Genomic DNA, 26,283 nt, shown 5'->3' with positions numbered 1-26,283 from the left:
TGGGGGCAGTCAAATTGCTGTACACTTGCATGACCAAAAAGTTTTTTTGTTCAGTTTTGAAGACTAGCCAAACTGTTCAGGGCATGTTTTTTTCCCCAAAGCTTTTTCCCTGGGGTCATATTCTGGAAACAACTTATTTAAGGCCATAATGTATAAATATAAAGCCTGCGAAAAACTTGTTTAGGGGATGTTTGGAGATAATTTGGTCACGCATGTGTACAGCAGTATATTTGATCCCCCCCCCCGGGCTTGATAGGGGATGAATTGGGTCCATCCCCCTGTCCGCCAGAGTGCTCCCAGGTTGAGTTAAACTTTTGCCAAGTTCGCTAGCAGGTCAACTGAACTGTTCGCTATCTGTGAATACAAGTTTATTAGGTATTGTTCAGACATGCACATAACAATTTCAAATTTTTTATGTGCATACATGTATCTATATCTGAACAATACCTAACTTGAGGAAAATATGCATTGTTCGATTTCAATAATACAGTCATGCACCCAAAGAATGCAATGAAATTTCATCGATGCATGGCACAGACACGAACAGTTCACTGATCATGGTTTCAGAAACAAATAAACAAATTTTAACATTACAGTGGATTACACGGTCTAGTACGCGATTGTCGCCTGTTGTAAGTTGGGCAAATTTCATCCCACCAACAATTCTGTGATATTGTTGATAATTATTGCAATGCCTGACTCAGTTTTAATAACCGATTTCTCATTTTACATCAAATTTCATACTCATTCTTCAAGTTTCAGTATATGATGAAGTATGGTTGATAGAGTGGTTGGGGGTGGCTAGTCTACAGATGTAGACCCACATCTGCAGTGTGTGTACCTCAGCTGATTCAATGAGTCTGCATAGCAGACTAGGTCTACTGAGGCTGCAGAAATGGCTCACTCTGCTCCCCCTTTCAGGCTGGTTTGCTAAACCAGCAGATCCACCTCACAAGCCATTCAGAGCCTGCATAGCAGACTAGAGGGTGGCCGACTGGGTTGATGCGGGGTTTACTGACGTTCGATCTAATATCACTTGGTCTAGTCTTCTGATAGGCTAGCAAGTATTGTACATTCGGGCTAAACCCTCTTAGTCTAATTCTCATTTGTCTAATGACCACTTGGTCTAATTGCCAATAATAGTCTAATGACCATTTGGTCTAATAGCCATTTGGTCTTAGTACCGCTTGGTCTCATTTTTATTTGATCTAATTGCCATTTTATCTAATGTATTTCAAGGTCTAAGGTCTCTTTGCATTTGGTCTAATACTACATGTAGTTTATCTAATTGTTGGTTAGTCTAATACTAAATGGTCCAATAATCATCTCTTAGTCTATTATTCATTTGTCTACATATTACAGTTGGTCTAATTTCCATTTTGGCGAATTTCCACTTCGTCTAACTTCCAGATAGTCTTAACATTTATTTTATCTTTCTCATTCATTTTCCCTATTGTCTGCCTCTCATTTCCCTCACACTCTCACTCATTTTATCACCCCCCCCCCTTTCTCATTCTCACTTTTCGACTTCCCGCTGTACATACTGAAGTTGAGCACCCTTTAATTTAAAAAGTACATGTACAGTACAAATTACCGCAGTCTAATGTACAACTGGCCTTCCCAAATCAATAAAAGATCTTCTGTTGTGCTTTACTTTGTTATGTTTTTAATATACAACTTTAAAGTCTCAAATGTCCCATACGTCACAAGTCAAATAGCTTGGACCTTGCCCTTGAGTGGTTAGCTGTTTTATGGTCATGCGACATGAGCTCGCCCCCCAAAAAAGGGTGGTGCTGTTACACATTTTGGCTTCGTGCTATAGTAATTCTTGATTATTTTCAAAACCATAGAGGCTATACCAACAAATTTAGTATCATTTTAAAGCTGAATTGATAAGGTAATAGCCTGGAAAGTATCATTGCGATAGACTTTATAGAACTTGAGTTATAGCTCTCAAAAGTCAGGACACCAGAGTTGATGAGGGGTGGTGCCGGAAGCGGCGCCCCCGGAAGCGACGCCGCCTGTACAAAGTCAATGGAAAAACGCAATTTTTGGGTGCAATTTTGGGGAAAACATCAATATTTTTGTCAATACTTGACCTAAACCTACAAACTTGGTATCAAATTAAAGCTAACATACTCTAAATTACTGTCTAATGATTGAAAAGTAGGTTTGGCCATGTCATAGACCCTTGTGATAAGGTTGAAACATAAAAATCTGATAAATTTGCAATGTCTTAATTTTGACATTTCTTCCAGATTGACACATATTTGAATGACAGTTATTGTTAGAACTAAACTTGCATCAAGTACAAAAAAAAACACTTCCTACAATTCTGAGGGGATGAAAATACTGCTTAGTATTAAGGCAAATCATCCAAATTATTAACTGACAAAGGTCAATGACCTTCAAACATCCAGAAAATGTGTTACGAAAATGTGGTACGAACCAAGTTTGTACATCTTCACTGATGTCTCATTACAGATTCATGTATACATATTTCACTAAATACACACACTAGCTTTAAACAATAAGTGTCTGTGTGAAATAGTCAAATGGACATAACCTACCTCAAATGCTATCATACCAAAGGACTGCATACTATATTTTGGCTTTGAACTCATCAAAACCCGCCATGGCTTTAAACTATCAAACACAGACTATGTGGATATAATGTGTACAATTGCACTTTAGAAACTTCTTTCATGAAGCTGCAGTAGTCATATAAAGTACGTTTGTACATACAGCATCTGCAAACTTGTTTCAGTCTTTACTCCTGAACCTATAGACATTGTCTCTTGCATGTCATCATCACTTGGCAGATCATTGTAGTAAGAGCCTCGGTAAGCAAATTGTGTAACTTACATTTCAATTGTTACTTTTCCTTTGAAATGTTTATGTACACATGTATTTACATGTACCATCAATTCCTTTTAAAATGTTAATAACTTATAAATTCTGCTGTACAAGGCAAAGAAAACCCAACAAATGTTGGTATTGCAAGCATTATAACACCTGATATATAGTAAACGATTCCTGGAACGCATGATTTTGGGGGGCTAAAATTGGGGTTAATTTTCATATCATTAATTGAACATGAACCCTACACAATTATATATAGTTAGAAAGGTCTGAATATGTTCTGTCATAATGTAGCATTATTTTTGTCATAGGGGACTACACAAAATTTTATGACAAAAACCATGAGATTAAAAAGATATCAGAATTTCCCTATTCAAGTCCATGTAAAACTGTTGCCTTACACCTAATGCTATTTTTGAGTGGATTCCTTGTGCAATTTCCGTTCAGAAAATGTATACTTTTGCTATCATAGAGTGTATACTTTGTCAGATCATGTTTTTAAAGTTGAAAGTGCGTCGCGAAAGCAAAAATCACCATGTAACGCAAAAGGTGGCGACCTTGAGTGTTTATAGCTGTTTTCAAAGTCAGCATTGTTGCTATATTGAATAGGGTAATGCAGGCACGACTGCCAGAGGCGTTCCACTTTTTTATTTTCAGTAGTTTATTTATGGTTGATGTTTGTCAGCAACTCTAAAAAAACACTTCATGACATATCTCGTAATCAGACCAACCCAACTGGCAATATTTCAATGAACAAAAATGTGAGTGGGTTATGCCTAAAAGAGTAACATTGTTTATGGCCATGAACCAGGGGCGTGGTTAGGAACGGAGGAAACTCAAGCGCAATACATTAAAAAATCTATAGGAATACAAAAGCAACCCAATCATTGACAATTGACAAAGCATTCCACTGGGGTTTGATATTCCATGATACCGAACCGTGCCGATTAACCCTTCATAACCCACTGGCTTCTGCATTTAAGTGAAATATATTATTGTTGTATCTTGATGCATTGATTTGGATCAATTTCAATTGCAAATTTTAAATAAGTTAAAGACAACTTTAGGGAAGCCCTTGTGATATTTGCATGCCAAGTTGCCAACATAAGGTAAAATGATCTTTAAAAAATAGAAATATAAATTTTACTATAGTTACAAAGTTAACTAATTGAAATATATATTAAGAGGAACTAAATTGGTCATGCAGGGTTGAAATAGCCTCGAAATAAACCAGGTTTTTGTTAGAGGAGTATAAGACAGCATTTCAGGGCCTGAACTGCGATCATCTCCCCATCGGGGGTTTGACGTAATGTTCCATCAGGGCCCTGGGAACGATATTGACAGGGGGTACTGAAGTAAATTTGACAAGGAAAAAAAGGGTTTCACTACTGAATAAAGGTGATTTTGGTTCCGAAAAAAATTGACAGGCAATAAAAAAAGGGTTTTCCTACAAATTGCGTTCATTTCGGTTTCTGCCATTTACCATATACATGTACTTACAACATTTCCAGGGCGTGCTGCCTATGAGAAAAAAACACCCCAGCTCCTCCACTTCCCAGGGACATGCCTTCCGAACCCTATAACAGCTGTCTACAATGCACCATTCCTTTGAAAATGCAAGTCAAATCACAAGGAGAGCTGAGAGGCTTTTGTTGAAGTTGGTGGACCGGGACAGCAGCGTTGGACTCTGGACAATGACATATTTGCCATTGTTCATCCGGTGCAAATCATTTGATGATCTGCTGTCCAGGTCCACCAACTCTCTACAAAAGCCTCTCAGCTTTCCATTTGACCTGCATTTTAAAAAAGAATTGTTGCGTTGTAGAGAGCAGCACCGTATAATGAATTTGGAAAAGTTTCTAATGGCACCGCTCGTGTGAAACGAAATCTACCAATAATATTTGCCAAAGAAAATACATAATAACTCTCATTCAAAGACTATCAAAAAAGCCAACTCTTCATGAACTATATCGCTCTATTATTTACGAACGCACTTCATTTGCATAAATCAAGAAGTATCTCTGTCTCGATTATTTAAAACAAAATTTCAGATCAGGATTTAAATCACCATGCATTGATTGAAACTTCCAATTATCAGTCATCATTGATTGCTGCTTGCATATGACATCATCAATCAAATGACTAAAACTCAAAGAATTTTTTTATTCCTTGTGGATATTTTTGCAAACCTTCGGCAATATTCATTACTTTTTCTGTTATTTTTACAATCAACCTTTTGGTTGGGGTGAACTTTCCATTTAAATACACTAAAGGGCCTTGCCCTCGGGTTGGAGTACGGGCCTTGCCTATCCCCCAGCTGTTGTTTGAAATGTTAGTTATATATTTCTATTCTGTTTGCCCAATAGGTCTGCACCGTTTAATCAAAGCCCATAATCTGTAACTTCAGCCCCATCCCATTATCATGAATCCAGAGTCGTAGCCTATGCCGTTTGCGGGAAGCTGATCCCGCCCACCTACGCGCAACAAGGCAGAGAATCTCGCAGGGTTCGAGAAAACAAGGTAAGGCATCTTCTGGAACAGACGAAATGGCCGGAGGACGGCTGGGACGAGGAAACCATCGAGCTTCTCCTTCGAGAGCTCTCTGTGATGGATAGCAATAACTTCCAAGGGAACTGCGGAGTGGGAGAGAGGGAAGGCCGTGTCGCACCGGCAGCAGTCAGGAGAAGGCATTATGGGTAAGGAGGATGAGGGTCTGATGTCAGACACTTGAAGATAAAACACGTTTATCTGGACTATCTCACAATTCATGCATCAAATATTTTTGTGAATGCAAGCAACAATCTTGAATTGTCATCTTGTCTGGATAAACAACTCGTTAGACCATCCAACAACTGGGTAGGCCCAGGCCTATATATTTCTTTTGAATCAAAATGAATTGAATGGAAAAGAGAAAAATGGACTTTAGGTTTCATATGAGCAGAAATTGATTTTCCAAAACCGGAAGGTAAGCACTTTATTGGTCATGATTGAATGTTTCCCTTTCATCTAGTTTAGCTCATGGCATTGGGCGATCCGGAGACATCACAGCCATCCAACCGTAGGCTGCTCGTTCAAGTATCCTGTCAAAACTCAGCAACTCTATGGCTCTTGATGTTCTACACATGGAAGGTACAACTTCAAGTTTCATTCATATATCCTCAAGAGATCGACGGATGAAAAAATACTTAAAAACAAGCAATGAACGAATTTAGCTTCTCAGAATATTGCAGTAAGTGAAAATAAAAAACATGGTTTTTATCGGAATGGTCCAAAGTGGACCCAATTATCCCTTTTGCAACCGTAACTCTTCATATGACTGCATAATAAAAAAGTACCTATCTATGCATTTTTAATCGAATTGGGCATAGCGTAAAGTTTTATTTTAGTTTTATCTATACATGTGCGTATCAAAAAAATTACACTTATAAAAAATCCTGTAAACTTATGATTTGTCATATCCTGAAGATTTTTGTCACATGTTAACATTGGTACAGATCCACTTAAGTAAAATACGATATATCCTAACTGTCGAAAAATATTTCTGCTTGAGTGAGCAACACTTATTGAAAGTTATTAATAAATGATTTACGCCAGAGCTTTGAAATAGTTATATAAAAGTAGACCTTAACCTGTGGAATTTAGCTAGTAAAATTGATTTGAAGATATTTTTTACTTTTTTTTAACTTGTTTTCTTGCCCAAAACCCCGGGCCCAAAACACTTCGAAGGGTGCATTGTACCCCACCCCAATCCTCCACACACCGAGGCCATCATGACGATATTTGCATTACACTGGGCTGTGATTTACATTAAATGGCTTAGGCTTGATTTTTAGTTTATCATCGTGAAGCTTGGGAAAAGTGTTGAGAAACAAGTATTAAAGGATAAGTGAAATGTAAACTCACTTTAAATGGAGAAGTCTGATATAAACTGTCGTTCAGATACAATTATGTCCTCAGATCCAGCTGGCACAAAAAGGGTAATGGTTGTGCTTACTAAGAGTTGAAATTTCAATGTGGGGGGCAAAATTGTTACAAATTGCTTGAATGTATCCGTTTTATTACAATTGACTAAAATTGAAAGGGAAATGTATTAGAAATGTTTGGCAGGATAAGTTTGATTTCGCCCTTTCCCCTTGACACAACGTGAAAACAAGCATTTCTCGGTCCTGATATGGCAAAAGGGTTTATCTTGAAATTTTGACCTTCAAGTTGACAAAATTTCAAATCCGGGTAATTTTAAGGCGCTCTTTTCAGTGGTGGGATCGGTTTGTCGCAAAAAATGCGTAGCTTTCGAGATAGCATCGGCTATCTAGGTTAATTTCTTACATTTTGGTCAAATTTTAATGGTAAAATCTCGCACATAGCCGACTTGTAACCGAAGGCTTCCATGGAAAACTGGTCTATCTCTGACTTAGACTGCTTTACCATGCAAATTGTACTGTTAATCTTTCCTTATTTCAACGGGAAAACGGTTAACTTCAAGTTAGCCCGTTTTTCCGAAAAAAAATAAACCCCCCACTCTTTGGTATGTCAAAGATAAATCGTTTTACCATATTAACTGCCCGACGACGGCAACTCTTAACTTTTTTCTTAGACAGTACGTCGCCGCATAGCGCGCACGCGCAGCGCATATTCAGGCCATCCGAGCCGGCCTTGAGGATAAAAATGGATCGCAAGAAAGTTGGGAGGCTGAGCTGCCTCCCTCCATCTAGAGGGAGGATATTGCTGGGGTTGTCGTTAGAAAAAAACCCTCACAGGTAAGGAAGAACGAAGGCAGAATACAATGACACTGATTAGTTCATCCTAATTCCGAGACCAAGGCAGCTGCTAGATCATTTAGATCTACTGTATCAATGGCTGACATACACTTCGCGCGCCTGCCGCCGCTGCGGTAGGGACTAGATCTAGGTCTTAGCTAGACAGGAATAACCGTCGTTTTCGGGGATTTAATAACAATTTCTGACATTTTACTGTAATCCCCATTCACCGACGGTAAAGTGTCCGTGTGGGCTCCCATTTGTTATAACACCAGCACTTTTGTCCGACCAGAGTCCAAAGTTTGGGGTTATATAACACATCGAGGTTACAATCTAAGGATATGTAAACTACAAATTAAAAATATTCAATTATTCAATTTTAGAACACTTTAAACGATATAGATGAAAATACATGAAAATTATACTTTACCAATGTTTAGTTGGGAAAAGCACAACTAATCGATCCAAATTAAGGCAGCCAAACTATGAAATATTTTCAAACGAACGGAGAGGGCGTCAACAATATATGAATGTGATATCGATATTGCATTCCACCAGCACACCTACAAGGCAATGATACGATACACTCACAAAGACAAACGATAATAGTTATAATCGCGATATATCGAGACATTAACGATAATGACGTCATTCAAGATGGCAACTTGCAAGAAAAACCGTCAGGTCGGGAGAAAATGTCTTAGACGACAGATTTCTCAATCATCCAGTGGATTTTTTTTTAATAACTCCGGTCCAAGGTATACAATTACTTAAATTATTTGTATTTCCCTGTTTTACTAAACAGTAAATTTCGCTCAAAAAACAGTTTTAAATCGCGATCTATAAAACGCTAGTTCACTATACGTTGTCTGTAGCCACGGACCCCCAACCTCTTCAGTCTATGTATGGTGAGTGGAGCCAACGTAGTTCAGCGGAAGATACAGAGACTGAAGCTTTTGGTCTAGGTTTTAGCCTGCGGCATCGATGGCCCTGTCACCCGATATTGTCCTAGCGAGTCAGTGCCAGTGGCGTAATTACGAACCAAAAATTTCGAGAGGGCTGGGGATGGGTTCAGCCATGTTCATTACCCTTGTTGTGGGGGTCAATATTAGCAATGTAGACTATGGTGATTTGTGTTTTGCGAGCGAGTGAAGTAAGCGAGCTGAAATTTAACAGGGGGAAATGAAAAAAAGGCGTGATTTTGACAAGAAAAATCATTTTTATACTAGGACCTAGACCTATAGTCCTAGTCTAGTCGAGGCTAGACCTAGTTCCCAGCCAGTAACGTGATCGCAAAAGTTATCACAAAACAGGCTAAGGATATGAAAAGCTATGTTACTGTTCACTTCCTACGAATTGTACATTTTGGCACAAACCACAGGCTTAGCCTTAGATCTAGGCCTAGATCTAGTTAGACTAGACCTAGACCCTAATTGAAAAAAAAAACTGTACAAAGGGCAATGTGAGGACCCAAAATTGGGTTCATTCAGCTGATTAGAGTCAAAGATATACATTTTTTGGCAATAAACCCAGAATAAATTGAGGTGCACCAAAAAAGAAGAAGAAAAAAAATAATGCAAGCAACTTTATTCCGTACGAGGGACAGGAAAGCAGCCCTATTAATAGGGAAACAAAAGGTTAAACGGTCTGATGCAGTGAATACTGAAGCCAGTGGCAGTGGGCTCTGTTTTCTTCATGTTTTATTTGTTTTGGAAGGAAAATTTTGTAAGCTTTCACCACTGACCATATTATTCGCTACATCAGACCGGTTTACCTTAAGGCTGCTGTCAGTACATAATAAAGTTGGTGGATTACAAACACACACACACACATATATAGATATATTGGTGAACCTCAACTTATTTCCTGTCTATTGCAAAAAGAAATATCTTTGTTTCTGATCAGCTAAAAAAACCCATTTCTTGGCACTTTTGGGGGGCTCCCTAGGCCCCATACAGGTTGTAACTCGGCACGAACACATTTGCTTGAACAATACATTCATGTGAACAAATTGGGACATTTTTTTTGTCTATGATCAAAACGCTCTGAGGACCAAGACTATTTTGGAAAAAAATTCCATAAATATCAGTCAATCTGCATCATAAATTGTTTTTACTGAAATTTATATCTCATTCATTCAGGTATTGTGCCTTCATTTTAATTAAGAACAAAAACTTTTGACATTCAGTATCCATCAACATAACTAATTGTTGAACCTTATCCAAACAGTAGTTAAAAAGGAAAAAGATTATTTTTGAAGAATTGTAGAAATAAAACTCTGCACATTAAAGGAGAAGTCCAGGCTGAAAATGATTTGAATTTTTTTAAATATAAAAAAAATAAAGGAAAATTTTGGTGACAGTTAAAACAGAACCCGTTGAATAATGAAAAAAAGTTATGAATATTTAAAGTTTTGATTGTTTGACGTCAATTGCGAGCAGCTATTGAATATGTTATGTGGTAAAAAAATAAATAAAATGCCATTTTCTCAGAAAATTCTAAATGTTTTTATCTGAGCATTTGATATATACTAAGAAATATCATATCTTTCCAGTTTTGTGGAGAAACTGTATGTTTTTATTGTGGGTCATGAAATAATATGAATTTATTGATTTTTCATTTCATGACCAATGGGGCAGCTGGTCGTATGTGACATCACAATTCCACAATTTTTAATATTCGTAACTTTTCTTATTATTTGACAGATTATCGTTAAACTTTAACCATTATACTTCTTTTCTTTTTTTCTAATTCATTTTAAAGGTAAATGCTAGTTTTGGTTAATGATATCAAAATGTGTTCGTACAGAATCAAATGAAATGACACACAAAGTGTCTGTTTGTATAAATAAAACGCATGTGGCAAAGGATTCTGGAAAAAAATTGTGTAATTGCTGAGAAATCAGCAAATAAGCATAGGATTTGGGTAGAGCGTCGGGCCCGACGCACTAAGCAATAATTATACATTGTCCAACGTGCGCTTATCTGTGTTGGTGATCTTCGTTGTGAAAAATTTTCAGCGTAGATTTCAAGATTTCACAATAATGTTATTGTACCAGATCTAGATCCTCGATGATATTAAGCCTTGTTTTACAGACTTTCCCATGAAATCAGTGTTTACGGCAACTACTGGAATTTCTCTTTAAAATCAAGTTATTTTCAGACTGGACTTCCCCTTTAAAGATAATATCTAATACCATAACCTGCTTTTGACCTTGGCAAATAATTAATGAGAATCGTTAAAATTTGATCAATTGTCACACACTAACAATGATCTATATTTAGTAAGTTATCAAAACATAACTATATGAAATCATGAGAACAAAGTGGCAATGGAAACACACTGAAAAATAACAAACACAGGTAGTTAAATGTTGGAGAGTGTATCATTATACTACTCTTCTGGAACCTGATATGCTGTCATTTCTTAACAGTAACACATTGTCTACAAGACATATTTGGCACCTGTCTCTATAATATAAAGTCATTCTAGTGGATTCTGGGTCAACTAATTTTGAGATCAAAATTAGTTTTACGTATTATCTTTAACGTGGGTAGTTTTTACTTCTGGTTAAGAACTTGTATATATGTACCTATTTTATCCTTTCAGCCATATTCTAAAATGATACAATGTGCTAGGTACTACTTCAGAATTGTTTCATGTACTTCTCTATACACAAGTAGTTATGCCTTAATTTGATTGAATATGAAAGAATAAGACTTTTGACATCCAGGGTCCCTTTGCATAACCAATTGTGGAAACGTTTCCAACCAATAGTATCTATAAAATAAATTTGGATTGGCTGTTGAGCATTTTCACCATTATAGTTACTTTTGGATGGCATAGTTTTCATAACAGTAGCTTTTATGGAACGGGACCATTGTCACTTTATTAAAACATGGAAGTGACCAATTTCCTACAGATTGTAAATGCACATATTTGGGATATTTCTTATAGTCCATGATGATGTGTTTTTTTTCATTGAGATGAATGTAGTTGCCCTCACTAGGGGCTACAATGTTTTCATAAAAAATCAAACTCATTCATTAGAGCTACATATAAGTTGACAGCTCATTGCATTTTATGTAAAGCTAATAAAGTGTTGACTTGAATATTTTCTTTTTTCAATTTGTTTCCCCTCCACAGGGATTTTATTATTATTCAAACATAACAAGATATCTTTTCAATGACAAATCAAATTAATAACAACGAAATACAGTACAACAGTAATTGCAACAAATATATAAATTGAACTGTCAGGTTCACATAATAGTAAACAATTTAAGAAACAAGCGAGGAGTAAATGAAAAATAATATTCATATGTATAATTGTACATGGAAAGGGAACTGAACAGATTACCTCATGTAAACATGGCACGTAATTGAAACCATTTCTTTGTAAACTTTACCATTTTAGAATTTGACTATGCGATATATTTTTCATTCTTGAAATAATTCTGAAGTGCATATTTGATATTATCAAAAACAGGTAATTGATGTTTTACTCTGGAAGTGTAAATCATTAGCCGTATCACTATCAATAAACAATTTAATGCAAGATTACTTGAACCTCTTAAGCCAAATAATTTTTCTTTATTAGAGAAAAATATTCTATTTCCAGTTTTAAGAAATATCCATTGCTCAAACCTGTCCCATATATGTTTAATACATGTACATTCACAAAGTAGATGAGTGACTGTTTCACGGTGTACATTACAAAAATTACATTCTTTTTGTTGAGCTAAATTAATTTTAAACAATCTTTCATTTGTATATAAAATGCGTTGCATTATTTTGAACTGAAACCAACGTAAATTCACATCGGTAGTACAACTGAATCCAATAGAGCAATACGACTGCCATTGCTTGTCATTCATATCGAATATACACTTCCACTTAAGAAAATTTTTACACTCCACTTTTCTTTTCTTTTTAATAATCGTATAGATGTGCGAACAACCTTTATCATATTTTATAACAAGTGCTATTGTATCAGGGATAATGGGTTCTTGGAACTTGCTAAAATGTGTGCCATTGCTAAAACCGTCTCTTACAGCATCACATAATCCACGGTAAAAAGGAAAATTTATTTGAACACTGTATTTTTCCTGAAGGTCATTCAAAGAGAGGAAATTGCCATGTACATCTAAAATATTATTAACAAAACGAACACCCCTATTATTTAGAGATCTACTGTGAATTGAGCTATTACCTATTTTGATAAAATCATTGTTCCATAAGGGTTGGCAAGGTATATCATTACAGTGCATAGATAACAGTGTGCTATACGCTAAGAACATTTCTTTCCAAAAAGTATTTTTAATTTCGTGTGCCAGTCTAAAAAAATTGCTATTTCCCATATAAATATCCAAGTTTTGAGTTTTATGCAAAAAGACTGGAGAAGAAAAATAATATTACCGTCAATGGAACCGTTTATCATTTTTTTCATCCAATAAATTTTCAATGACTGGCAATGCAGATTTATGTCTATCATTTTTACTCCACCTTCAGAATAACACTGAGACATTTGATTTCTACTTACTTTATCTGGTTTCTCTCCCCATATGAATCTATGAAATTGGGAATTTACATCTTTTAGAAATAACTCACTTGGATTCGGGAGAGAAAGAATTAAGTAGTTCAATTTAGACACAAATAATGACTTGACAACCGTAACTCTTCCAAGGACCGTCAGGTAACGTCTTAACCATGAAGTCATTTGACTTTTGATTTCTTTAAACTTTTCATTGTAATTATGCACTGTCATTTTCTGAAGATCTGTACAAAAATCTATACCTAAATATCTGAAATATTCATCAAATACCCAATTCAAATTCCTGTTGGCAAGAATACAGTCTTTCTTGTTCTTGTATCCTCCAATCCATTATGCATGTGTCTTTGTTATATTAACAGTCAAACCTGATATTGTTTTATATTTTTCCAAGATGTCAAAAGCACTACTCAATTCTCTTTCTGAACCGTTTAATGTCAGAACAGTGTCATCTGCATACTGTAATAGTTTATGACATTTACCAGAGGGCATCCTCAAACCATCTATTGACGTTGATTGTCGAAACAAAACGCCAAGTATTTCAGCACATAATAGAAAAATATATGGATACAATGGATCTCCTTGGCTACAGCCTCGCTCTATTGAAAATCTGGGAGACAGGTGTCCATTGATTAAAACACAAGATTGAGCATTTTCATAAAACACATCAAACCATTTAACAATGGCCGGACCGAATTTAAAGAAGTGTAGTACATTGCGAATAAAGTCATGAGAAATTGAATCGAATGCCTTCTCAAAATCTTTAAGTAACAATAAACCGGGAATATCGTTTAATTCAGTATATAATAATATACCAAATAACAAGCGGATGTTTTCTCCGACAAAGCGTCCGGACATAAACCCTTTCTGATTCTCATGAATAAGAAGAGGGAGTACATTCTTCAATCTATTAGCTATACAAGTAGATCCTATTTTGTATACGACATTTAATAATGATATGGGTCTCCAAATTTTTAAATAGTGTCTTTCTTTATTTCCTTTGGGGATTAAAGTAATAACTCCCAACTTCTGTATGTAAAGCATACCAGATAAAAATGAAGAGTTTAAATATTTAACTAAAAATAAATGGACTTCCTTCCAAAATTGTTTTAAAAAATTCAACAGTGAATCCATCTAGACCAGGAGATTTATTGTTTTCATATTTGTTACGGCATAATAAACCTCGTCGGTGGAGAGCTCTCCTTCTAAATTCCGTGACATAGCATTTGTTAATTTATTTAGTTCATCATTGTTTATCATTGCATTTATATCAGTATTTATAACAGGTTGCCTTTCATATAGTTGTGAATAAAAAGAAACAATTTCTGATGGAATATCCTCATGTGTTGTTACTTCCTTATTTTCATTGGTAATCAATTTGCATATTCTTTTATTAACAACCTTTTTCTTTTCTAATTTTAATAAATATTTGGATGGTTTCTCTCCGAACTCCATCCATTTAGTTCTGGATCTCATCTTTATTTCTTCATTATTTTCTTTTCTCAATGACTCTAACTGAGCTTTCTTCTCATTCAAAACAGTTAACCCCCTTTTTATATTTGTATTTAAAACCAAATTCTTTTCTAATTTTACAATTTCTTTCTCTAAATCATTTTCTAGATTAACGTTTTTTTTTTTTGCAGCAGCATATGAAATTGTTTCACCTCTAACAACTGTTAACAGCGTATCAAAAAACAGCTGATCACTTACATTAAACTCATACAAAGGATTTTGACCATCGACTTCATTTCCACCGAATCTTACCGGTCGGGTTGAGTAGGTATCAATTGTTTGTTGAATAACACCTTTAATTAGTTCTATATAAATATCATCTTTTAACAATGAATTGTTAAATTTCCAGTAACTCGGTCCTGTCTTACAATGATTTAGATTCAATGATAACTTCACCAACGAATGATCAGTTCTATATCCCGGTAGAATTTCTATTCTGTTGACAAGAGACATTAATACATGAGATACAAGAAAATAATCCAATCTGGCTGCCTTAAATGGAGTGGGTTGGCGCCATGTAAATATCTTTTCATGTTTATGTAATTCTGTCCATGGATCCACCAAACTTAAGTTAGTTTTCATTTCATCAACTCTTCTTTGCGTTTGGATTATTCAAACGAACATAATTAAATGTGTCTTTATCAAAATTTTGGACCAAATTCCAATCACCACAAAAAAATGTTAAAGGGTTTTCAAATTCTAATGCAACATTTTTCAACATCTTGAATAATAATTTATTTCAGGGATTGCAAATTTTGAACTTAATAGATTTTTGAAGGAAAACTTGTGGAAAATCCTAACTCCATTTATTCCATTTCAATCATATTCTATTACAAGTAATGAGTAGGAGTTTCCTGACTTCCTGTTAGAGGAAACGACTCACTGTACCCCATTATATTGGAGATACATGTAGATACTGTTTTGCTCAGCTTGAGAGATGTTAATCTTTACCATTTGATGAATTCTGGTAATCTCATGCTACAAATATAATTTAAAATTTTTAGTACTGGTACTGAAAATTATTCATATCTCAGTCAATTTGATATTGTATTTATTGTATGGATGTTGTTGTATGCATGTTGTCAATATTTACTGAAAAGAAATATGTCAATGTGTAATTATAGTGCATCTCAGGGGAATATGCAATAGATATTAAACATTCCCATTTGATGAATTCTGGCAATCTCATTTCATAACTGAAATGTGTTACTACTGGTACTGAAATTTTTTCCATTACTCATTCAATTTGATGTTTTATTTATTGTATATATATATATATACATGTATATATATTGTTAATATGCTTAAATCAATATTTTAAACAATTACAGTGCAACTCAAGACATAAAACACTGAATATAATTTGTACAAATGTTATAAATTTCAATTTACTTACATGTTATGATAAGCAAAATTAGTTTTTTTTTATTAAAACTGAAACATCATTATATAAACATATACCATAGATTGTTTACTTATTTAGTGAAGTTTCTGATCTTTTATCTTTTTCCCCTATTAGTCGATAACATTTTTCTGTGACTTAGTCAATATAGTTTTTCTTTAAAGAAATATATATATATATTGCATATACATAAGGCTGCTTGAAATTTTACAGTTAAAACAAAATTAGAACTCCAATGAATACAGGAAAAATTGACTAGGCCGAGAAATAAACCTTCAAGTAGAGTAAATAATACGTACCATCGTGTGTTTGGGTGGCTGTGTGCAGTGGTGCAGTGGCTGATCCAGGATTTCTGGAAGTCTGGGGAGGCGATCCCCCCCAAAAAAAATTGCCAAATTGTACATGTGAAAATTTAAAAGAATAGCCCCCCCCCCCGTGTGCTTCATATATATATTTTTTTTTGAGGGGGGAAGGGCCGATGTTTTAGCCTCAAGAGAAGTTTACAAGCCTTAAAAAAGGGGGCATTACTTTTAAAAGGTCCCAAACTTATTGCATTGTTATGGGGGGGGGGTCGGGGTGGAGGAAAAGGCCTCCTATGTTCAACCCCACCCTCCAAGGATCCGCGCCTGGGTGTGTGAAGAACAATAGAACTGATATGACCAGCTGGTGTCCAATATCAATATAAAAGCAATATAGCAAATCCTTTTTTTCTCAGTACCCCAAGGAATGTTCTAAACCAAGGACGGCAACAGATTAGAAGAACTGTTTTGCTGGATTATCCAGCTTGTGGAGGTTCATGTGGTAAAATACGTTGGAGCGTTGTGGCCCAGTGGATAAGTCTTCTGACTTTGAAACAGAGGGTCGTGGGTTCGAATCCCAGCCATGGCGTAATTTCCTTCAGCAAGAAATTTATCCACATTGTGCTGCACTCGTCCCAGGTGAGGTGAATGGGTACCCAGCAGGATTAATTCCTTGAATGCATGAGCGCTGAGAGGCAGCTCGAGCTAAAGCCGGGGTAATAATAATAACAACGCGCCTCGGAATAGAATATTTCTAGATAGATGGCGCTATATAAATGCCTATTATTATTATTATTAATACCATGCATTTCCACATTTTATTTTTACCGAGTAATCTAGAATTTGATAAAAAAGGTAAAACGGTCTATCTCAAAGACAGACCTGTTTGCCATTTTTAACTCGCTAAGACCAATAAAGAGAGACCATTTTACCCGTCATGTAGCATTTGATTAATACGGTAAAACGGTTTATCTTTGAGATAGACCTTTTTGCCAAATCATCCAGCATTAAATAATATGGTAAAACGGTCTATCTCAAAGATAGACTGTTTTGCCGTATTAACTCCCTTTTGCATGTCAATAGCCCCGTACGGTAAAACCATAGAGCTCTCTGTTAGCTCCATGGTAAAACCTTCTAACTACGTAAATGTGGATAGATGAGACCCAAACCCAAGAATATATGTGAACAAATTTCCCACATTTTGTACACTTTTTAATGCAGGGCATTTTAAAAGTGTAATTTTTTTTTTTGATACGCACTGTTTAATAGGGGATCGAGGGGTCCAAAAAAAAATCACCAATATTTTTCCCGACGGGCCACTCTAAGTTGATATTTGTTTGGTTCCTCGAAAGAGTCACTTCTAAGCTATATTCATATAAAAGCATAATAATCTCATAAGCCATATTTAGATAGTGCGACGCGAAGCACGAGCTAATTTATTGGAAATTTCATGCATTTTGTCCTGAAAATCGAACATTCTGGGCAATGTTTACATACTGAACAAAATGCGCATGTAACTGATCGAAAAGGGATTTGTTAAAGACTGTAGTTAGCCATGAGCGATAAATATAAAAAAAAAACAAATAAAGCGAGTGCGAAGCGCAAGTAATTTTTTTTTGATATTCCAACCTAAATAGTAAGCATGTTCTGTAATTGTAACAGGCAGGTGCGTAACAGGGGTCGGTGGCCAGGGGGGAAGGGGGGGGGGTGGCAAGAGCCAAAATTTCCCGGTCATCATGGAACGGCAATGGCGTCATAAGGCAAACATTTGAGGGGGCGATATGGTGTATCGGGCTAATATATATATCGAGCAAAAATTTTGACATTTTTATTGCAAAAATGCAGTTTTGTGATAGATTTTCACAATGTTAAAAAGATAATATCATATTTCACCCTTCTCTCATTCCTTTTCTTTTTCTTTGTACGCCTAGGTGAACAGGATTTGTGTTAAGATTGTGCGCATCAGGGCGAAGCTCTAGGCCTGAGGGGGCCCAGTAGGGCGCTTGTGGCAAGAAGTAGCAAGAAGTTCCGAGCGAAAAAAAAAAAAAAAAAAATCCTTTTTTTTTTGCTTGGTTGTAGAACTTTTGGGGGCCATGGTTCATACTCCATACAACAGTGCTTTATGGGTGGGGTCCGGGGTGGTGCCCCGGAACCTCTTGATTAAATCCATTTTAAACCTTACAGATGACCACTAATTTCAATCAAATGGCGTGAATGTTTAAAGCTTTCACAAAACACATAAATTCAATGTAATTGTGTACCGTAATCATCCAAATATTTTGAGGGGGCACACCATTGCAAATGTGGGGAAATTTTTGAAAAGTCGCCAGCGAGCCAAAAAGAAAAATGGCCTTTTGAAATAGAATTGTAATTATGTGATAGATTTTTACATCATAGCAAATATCATGTCATATATTGTTTCAGTGATTGATCTTTTTTGACGATTATTTTGATTGGTTTAAATTTAGTTATGTAGCGCCATCTTCAGGCTACTAATTTTGCTATCTGGAAATGGCACCATTTTCGAATTCCAGTTGATCATGTTGATGAAATCTGTCTAATTTGGAGACATCGACGTGTATTATGAAATTATACACATAAGAAGGCAGAAAGGAGGTATGTAACGATCTAAGGTAGTGATTATTAAGAATAATTAAAGTTCAATGATAAGATTATCTATGTATAAGTGCATTCAATAAGCACAGATCCATGATAGATAACTCAATGTGTGTACATTACATTAGGCCGATGTACATTACTTTCCGGCGGCCGACCCAATGTTGATTCGCAAATTCCAATTGTTATTATGTAATGTAGATTACGGCACGCGAACGAAATGCACATGAATGAAAGAATGTAAACAAACGTTTGCCACTGTTAGGTTGATGTACTATTATGAGTAAATTAAGTGCATGACATGAAGAAATTGAGAAGGTTAATGCAAGTTTGATGCAGTGAAAGGTTGATTCATTCTGATAGAAATATAGTTAGGAATGAAGAGTTATACAGGTTTAAGACGTTATCGTTATGAACAGAGTTGAGATGCAAAGAATGCAAATGGTCAGAAATCTTGACTTTCGTTGAATGCTGATGAAGGATAACAAATATGAGAAAGGTTACATTATGAAGAATACAGATGATATTATGGTTTCAGATAGATTATATGTGTGCATAATGTATGAAAGCACAGAACAATGAAATCATGGTATTATAATGGAAATATGTTAAGTTGAAGTTAAGACAAAGGGTTATAATTAGACAATGTAAGATGCATATTTCTTTAGGTCATCGTTTTCTGTACATGCCTATTCGTGAACGGTTGATTTATTATTCGTTCGATTTGTTTCATTTTTATACAGTTTTTACGGAGCATACGGAGTATACGGATCATTTGAAATAATTAAAGAATGATTGGAACCCCAAAGAAATGACCAATTGTCCTTTATAGAGATGCTTCAGCTACAGTAAAAACTCCTTTTACGTCTAGACGTCTCCTCGGAAACAGTTTCGTCATGGCTGAGGCTGAAGGTAGACCACACCGTGAAGCCAAAGCAACGGAAAAGGGACTCTTGTGGCAAATCGACATCAAGTCGAAGGAGTTTGAAAGTCTCATCAAGACTTGGAGGCGCACAGCAAATAAACTTCGAGTACTGCTGGGTGACGAAAGTGCTACCTCGACTATCCAAGAAACCAGAGACTGTCTACAAACTAATGTAGACAAGTTGATACTGACACAAGATGAGCTGATGGCACTTCGTGCCACTGCCAAGATTGATGACGACAGTGTCAGTAAATTAGATGAAGTAGAGGAAGAGCACAGCAACCTGATGAAACAAACTCTTGAGGTCTTGATCGCACAAAGAGAAGGAACTGCCTCATCACGGACTTCGACAAAAAGGTCGAAGAAATCTCATGCTGTACGCGTGGTATCAGAGAAGCATAAAGATTGTCAAGATTGGGTGAATGGCATCCGCGAAGTTGAACCAGAAACCCACCCGAATGTAAATGACCTTCGAGGTGACGCAGTGAACGTCTTAATAGAACAGATGCGGATGACAAGGCTCCCATTGCCCGAACCAGTGACATTTGCAGGAGATCCTATGTCCTTTCCTGCGTGGAAGCACGCGTTTGATGTTTTGATCCAACAAAGCGGTATTCAGCCTATGGATCGGTTTTTCTACCTACAGAAATACTTAAAAGGTCAACCTCTAGAACTTGTTCGAGGATATGCTCTAGTTGGAAATGATAAGGCATATGGGGAAGCCATGACAGCCCTCACCAGTAGATATGGTGACCCCTTCATCATAGCAAATGCCTTTCGCGATAAATTGGACAGATGGCCAAAGATATCTCCGAAGGATGCCATCGGTCTGAGGAATCTGTCAGATTTCCTCCATCAATGTGTCAGTGCCATGGACAAGATTGGTAACCTTCACCACCTAAACGACGAAAGGGAGAATCAAAAGATCTTGTATAAATTGCCAGACTGGCTCGTTGCACGATGGTCACGCAAGGTTATCGATTGGAGAGACGTAAATGGACAGTTTCCTCCTTTTCAGATATTTGCAAAATTCATCGAAGCAGAAGCTAAGGTAGCATGCTACCCTGTTACCTCTCTCCATGGCAAAATCGATGGAAGATCTAACAAGACGATGTCTTTATCAGATGCCAGAACCCTCTCAACCAATGTGACGCATCCAAACTCAGGCAGCAAGGAAAGGGAGAAGAGAGTTAAGCCACAATCATGTTCATGCTGCAAGAAAGACCACTCCCTACAAGAATGTACTGAGTTTGCGTCAAAGAACATGGCGGATCGTAAAAGTCACATAAGAGAGAAAGGTCTATGTTACGGCTGCCTAAAGTATGGTCACATGTCTAAGGCTTGTAGGCGAAGAAGTACCTGTGACATTTGTAACGGACGACATCCATCTTTACTACATGAAAACAGAAAGAGACCAGAACCAAAGAAGGAAAAAGAGGTAGATCCAAGACCCAATGAAACTCAGTCGTCATGGTCTCATGCTTCATTTAGCCAACACTCTAACGCTGGATTGACCATTACAAAGAGTACAATGATAGTTCCTGTCTGGCTTTCTCACTCGACCACATCGGATGAGCGAATGATGTATGCATTACTTGACACTCAATCCGACACCACGTTTCTGCTAGAGAAAACCAAGAATGAGATGAATTTGCATGGAACTCCTGTAAGTCTCCTTCTTTCAACGATGTCGGCTGTGGATGAGAGAGTACCAAGCGAACGCATTGAAGGTCTTTCCATCAGGTCATTTGATGGAGAACAGAAGATAGCTTTACCATCAACCTATACCAGACAGTTCATACCAGCAAATCGTAATCACATACCCACTCCAGAGATGGCGACCAGTATCCCTCACCTTTCCAAGATTTCACATAACCTACTGCCCTTACAAGATTGTGAAATTGGTTTGTTGATTGGGTACGACTGTGCTAGAGCCCTCATACCAAGAGATGTCATTCCTCCTGATCGTGATTGGCCTAATGGTCCATATGGCCTAAAGACATACTTAGGATGGAGCATTGTGGGTACTGTGAAAGAAAGTGAACACAACTATGAGGATGATCCAGTTGGTGTAAGTCATCGATTGACAGCCTGTGAGATTCCTGCTGAGCTAAAAACAGGAAACAAGGATGTGTTGTTTGCTCATAATACATCAGTCAAGGAAGAGATCACCCCTGCAAGAGTGACAAGATTGATGGAAGCTGATTTCCTTGACATCAAGGCTGAAGGAGTGGCATACTCACAAAATGACGTCAAGTTTATGAACATTATGAGAGATAAGATTCACAAATTAGACGATGGGCATTATGAAATGCCTTTGCCATTCAAGGATGAGAAGCCAAAGTTGCCGAATAACAGAGTTCTTGCGAAGGGACGACTCGATCATCTTGGAAGAAAGTTCAAGCAAAATGACGAGTATCGCAAGAAGTACACCAAGGTAATGGAAACTCTTCTAGAGAAAGGTTATGCGGAACCAGCACCAGACCATAACACAGATGGTAACTTGTGGTATATCCCACACCATGGGGTAGTTCAACCAAATAAACTGAGAGTCGTATTTGACTGCAGTGCGAAATGCAGAGGAGAGTCGTTAAATTCGCACCTACTCACAGGACCAGACTTAACAAATAAGTTAGTTGGAGTACTCTGCCGCTTCAGACTGGATCACGTCGCATTCATGTGTGACATTCAAGAAATGTTCCACCAGTTCAGTGTCAACATGGAAGACAGAGATTATCTCAGATTTCTGTGGTGGAAGGATGGTAATTACGATGAAGTACCAAATGAATTCAGGATGAAAGTACATCTATTTGGGGCAGCCTCCTCTCCGGGATGTGCCAACTTTGGTCTCCGACAAACTGCTTCAGACCATGCTGCTGAGTTCGGTGAAGATGTAAGAAACTTCATTCATCAAGAATTTTACGTGGACGATGGCTTGAAGTCCTTGCCTACAGTACACCAAGCTGTAGATCTCATATCCAGAACCAAGAAACTATGTGAGAAGGGCGGTCTCCATCTCCATAAGCTTGTATCTAACTCAAGAGAGGTACTGCAGACGTTTCCCGAAAGAGATAGAGCACAAAATGTAAGAGAGATTAATCTGCTCCAAGATGATCTACCACTAGAGCGAGCTCTTGGAGTCCAGTGGTGTGTTGAATCTGACTCATTTAACTTCAGAATCACACTTCAGGACAAGCCGCTAACCAGACGAGGGATACTTTCTACAGTTATGTCTATCTACGATCCCCTCGGATTATTAGCACCTGTGGTGCTTAAAGGAAAGCAGATCCTCCAGGCACTTTGCAAGATGTCAACAGACTGGGACGATCCTCTTCCTGATGATCTCCGGGTACAATGGCAAAAATGGAGAACGGACATACTGCAACTTGAATCCATATCAATCGCTAGGTGCTACAAACCTACTGATTTCAAGTCAATAAAGTCAGTACAATATCATCACTTTACTGACGCAAGTACTACAGGATATGGTCAATGTACTTACATGAGGTTGACTGATGACACTAACAAAATACATTGCTCACTGGTACTTGGAAAAAGCAGAGTAGCACCACTAAAGTCTGTAACAGTACCTCGCCTGGAATTGACTGCTGCTGTTGTCGCCGCTAAGGTTAAGAAGTTTCTGGAAGCAGAGCTCAAATTTGATGATGCAGAACATGTGTTCTGGACTGACAGCAGAGTCGTGCTTGGCTACATAAATAACACTGACAAACGCTTTCACGTATTTGTAGCCAACAGGATTCAACAGATCCGGGACTTTTCCAGACCTTCAGAGTGGAAGTACATTGAGTCAAAAAATAACCCAGCTGATGAAGCATCCAGAGGTCTAACAGTTAATCAGCTAAATGACTCAAAATGGCTACATGGACCAGAAATGCTATGGGAACAGTCAATTCCCACAGATGAAGTTAGAGAGACATTCGATGTTCTTCCCAATGACCCAGAGGTGAAAGGGACTCAAGTACATGTCTCTCAATCCAGAGAAGATGGGTTCGACCTGCAAAGACTTCAACGTTTCTCTAGTTGGCTTATAGCAAGGAAAGCTGTTGCATACTGCCTGATATTCATCTCACGTTTGAAACAACGCTGTAGAGAGAGACATGCCAAAAAAGCAAAGGACGATCCATCAACCAAGGCTAATGTTGCAGTGCTTGATCTCCATCAAGCAGAGATTGAAATTCTGAAGCATGTTCAAAGAGAAGCCTTTGGAGATGAAATCCAGATTCTGAAATCTATCCAAAATGATCGGGGTCTAACTGAAAGAAAGAAAAAACGTCAGATAAAGAAAGCTAGCCGTCTCCATGGTCTTGACGCCTTCCTAGATAAAGACGATATCCTGAGGGTAGGAGGACGGATTCGAAGAGGTGATGATTCGTACATAAGGAAGCATCCCGCAATCCTTCCTCAAAGCCACCATATCACAGAAATAATCCTTCGTCATTGCCATGCACTAACAGCGCATCAGGGTAGAGGCATGACGCTCAATCAAGTCAGAGAGAATGGATTCTGGATTCTCGGAGGCAGTAATCAAGTATCAAAACTCATACGGAAATGTGTCATATGTCAGAAACTACGAAGTCCAACTCAAATCCAAAAAATGTCAGATCTTCCTTCCGACAGAGTAACAGGCTCCACCATTCACATATTGCGGGATGGACTGTTTTGGACCTTGGATGATTAAGGAAGGTAGAAAGGATTTGAAGAGATACGGTCTCATCTTCACATGTATGGCCTCTCGGGCGGTACACGTCGAGACACTCAACAGCTTGACTACTGATTCATTCATTCAAGCATTTCGTCGTTTCACAGCTCTCCGAGGACCAGTTCAACAACTGAGATGTGATAGAGGGACAAATTTCGTCGGAGCGGATGCAGAACTAAAAAAAGCCTGGCATGAAATGGATCATCAGAAGGTCAAGGACTGTCTTCTCAGTGAAGGATGTGATTATGTTCACTTTATCTTCAACGTTCCCTCTGCCAGCCACATGGGAGGAGTATGGGAGCGGCAGATACGCTCTATTCGCAGTGTTCTAGATACTCTCCTGTACCAATCTGGAAGGCAGCTTGATGATGAATCACTACGAACCTTGATGTGTGAGGCTGCAGCTATCATCAACAGCAGACCATTGACAGTAACTCATCTCAATGATCCAACGTATCTAGCACCTCTGACACCAAACCACCTCATAACAATGAAGTCAAAGGTGTTCCTTCCTCCCCCAGGAAACTTCCAGAATGCAGATATCTACTCAAGAAAGCGATGGAGGAGGGTACAACACCTCATTAATGAATTCTGGAGTAGATGGAGAAAGGAGTTTCTTCAGAACCTTCAGGTCCGCCAGAAGTGGACACGCCCACAACGCGAAGCTTGTGTTGGAGACATCGTCATTCTGAAGGACAACAATACTCCAAGAAATCAGTGGTCCCTAGCGCGTGTTGCCGAACTCCTACCATCTGAAGATGGACACATTCGCAAAGTGAAACTCACCTTGGGAGACCCCGGAATAGGTAATAGTGGTAAGCGTAAAGGTCCACTTCAAGAATTACAGCGTCCTATTCACAAACTGATATTACTGTTACCGCAAGAAGACCAATAGGAATTCCCGGCCAAGGAACCTGACTTCTAACATTTACGCAGGGAATCTATTTAATATTTAATTATGTTGAGAAGGCCTAGAAAGTATGAGCCCTATTATAGTTAGATTAATCGAAAAGGTCTGTGAATAAGACTAATTGATATGAATTTTTCCAGAAACATTAATTTCTATAATATATCAGCATGTTCCATTGATTAAGTCTGAGAAGAAGGCTACACCATTCATCAGGAGCAACAATTAATTTGGAAATCTAGAGTCAAGACTATTCATATCTTTAAGGTCTGCATGATGAAAGACTAAACAAACTCGTTTATTACAGACCTTATTAGTGCCTGAACTGAGACTGACTGAACTTCTAAATTTGCACAAGAAGAATGTGAAAACTTTCATTGAACAGCAAAGTTTATGTATTACATTTTTCTATGTAATAACCATTCATCTCTTTACAGGTCATTTATGATGTTTCAACAAGTTTGGATTTAACAAGTCAATGCTCTGGAATTCACACGTTTATGTAATACAGCAGCCAAAATTTTCCAAATTGGGAAAGAATGTGTTTATTTGATTTGTTTAAAAGGGTGAATGTAAAAGGGAAATCACATTCACCTTTGATGGCTAAATTTACAAAGTGACTGAATTCCAGAAATTATTGAAATGTATAATATAGTATCAATGGGCATATTTTTCATTCACTATGAAACCTTTGTTGACATATGAATATTAGATACATGTATGAACATTGTT

The 26,283-nt window shown here is 37.3% G+C and overlaps 2 protein-coding genes across 2 annotated transcripts; both read left to right on the top strand.

The window, feature by feature from the left end:
• The first annotated feature begins 19,895 nt into the window (after positions 1-19,895).
• On the top strand, positions 19,896-24,623 carry LOC121421300. The gene has a single exon (XM_041615975.1). The coding sequence runs from the start codon at positions 19,896-19,898 to the stop codon at positions 24,621-24,623; it is 4,728 nt and encodes a 1,575-aa protein (XP_041471909.1).
• Positions 24,624-24,669: 46 nt separating this feature from the next.
• Positions 24,670-25,539, top strand: LOC121421296. The gene has a single exon (XM_041615967.1). The coding sequence runs from the start codon at positions 24,670-24,672 to the stop codon at positions 25,537-25,539; it is 870 nt and encodes a 289-aa protein (XP_041471901.1).
• The last annotated feature ends 744 nt before the right edge of the window (positions 25,540-26,283 follow it).

The sequence above is a fragment of the Lytechinus variegatus genome, chromosome 9 (genome assembly GCF_018143015.1).
Source record: "Lytechinus variegatus isolate NC3 chromosome 9, Lvar_3.0, whole genome shotgun sequence".
NCBI classification, from domain to species: domain Eukaryota; kingdom Metazoa; phylum Echinodermata; class Echinoidea; order Temnopleuroida; family Toxopneustidae; genus Lytechinus; species Lytechinus variegatus.
The sequence above is the reverse complement of the archived record's forward strand: the minus strand, read 5'-3'. Positions and strand labels throughout refer to the sequence as shown.

What these genes read in the sequence shown, in the direction of transcription:
- LOC121421300 (XM_041615975.1), top strand. Translation starts at nt 19,896, where the DNA reads ATGGCTGAGGCTGAAGGTAGACCACACCGTGAAGCCAAAGCAACGGAA.
- LOC121421296 (XM_041615967.1), top strand. Translation starts at nt 24,670, where the DNA reads ATGGCCTCTCGGGCGGTACACGTCGAGACACTCAACAGCTTGACTACT.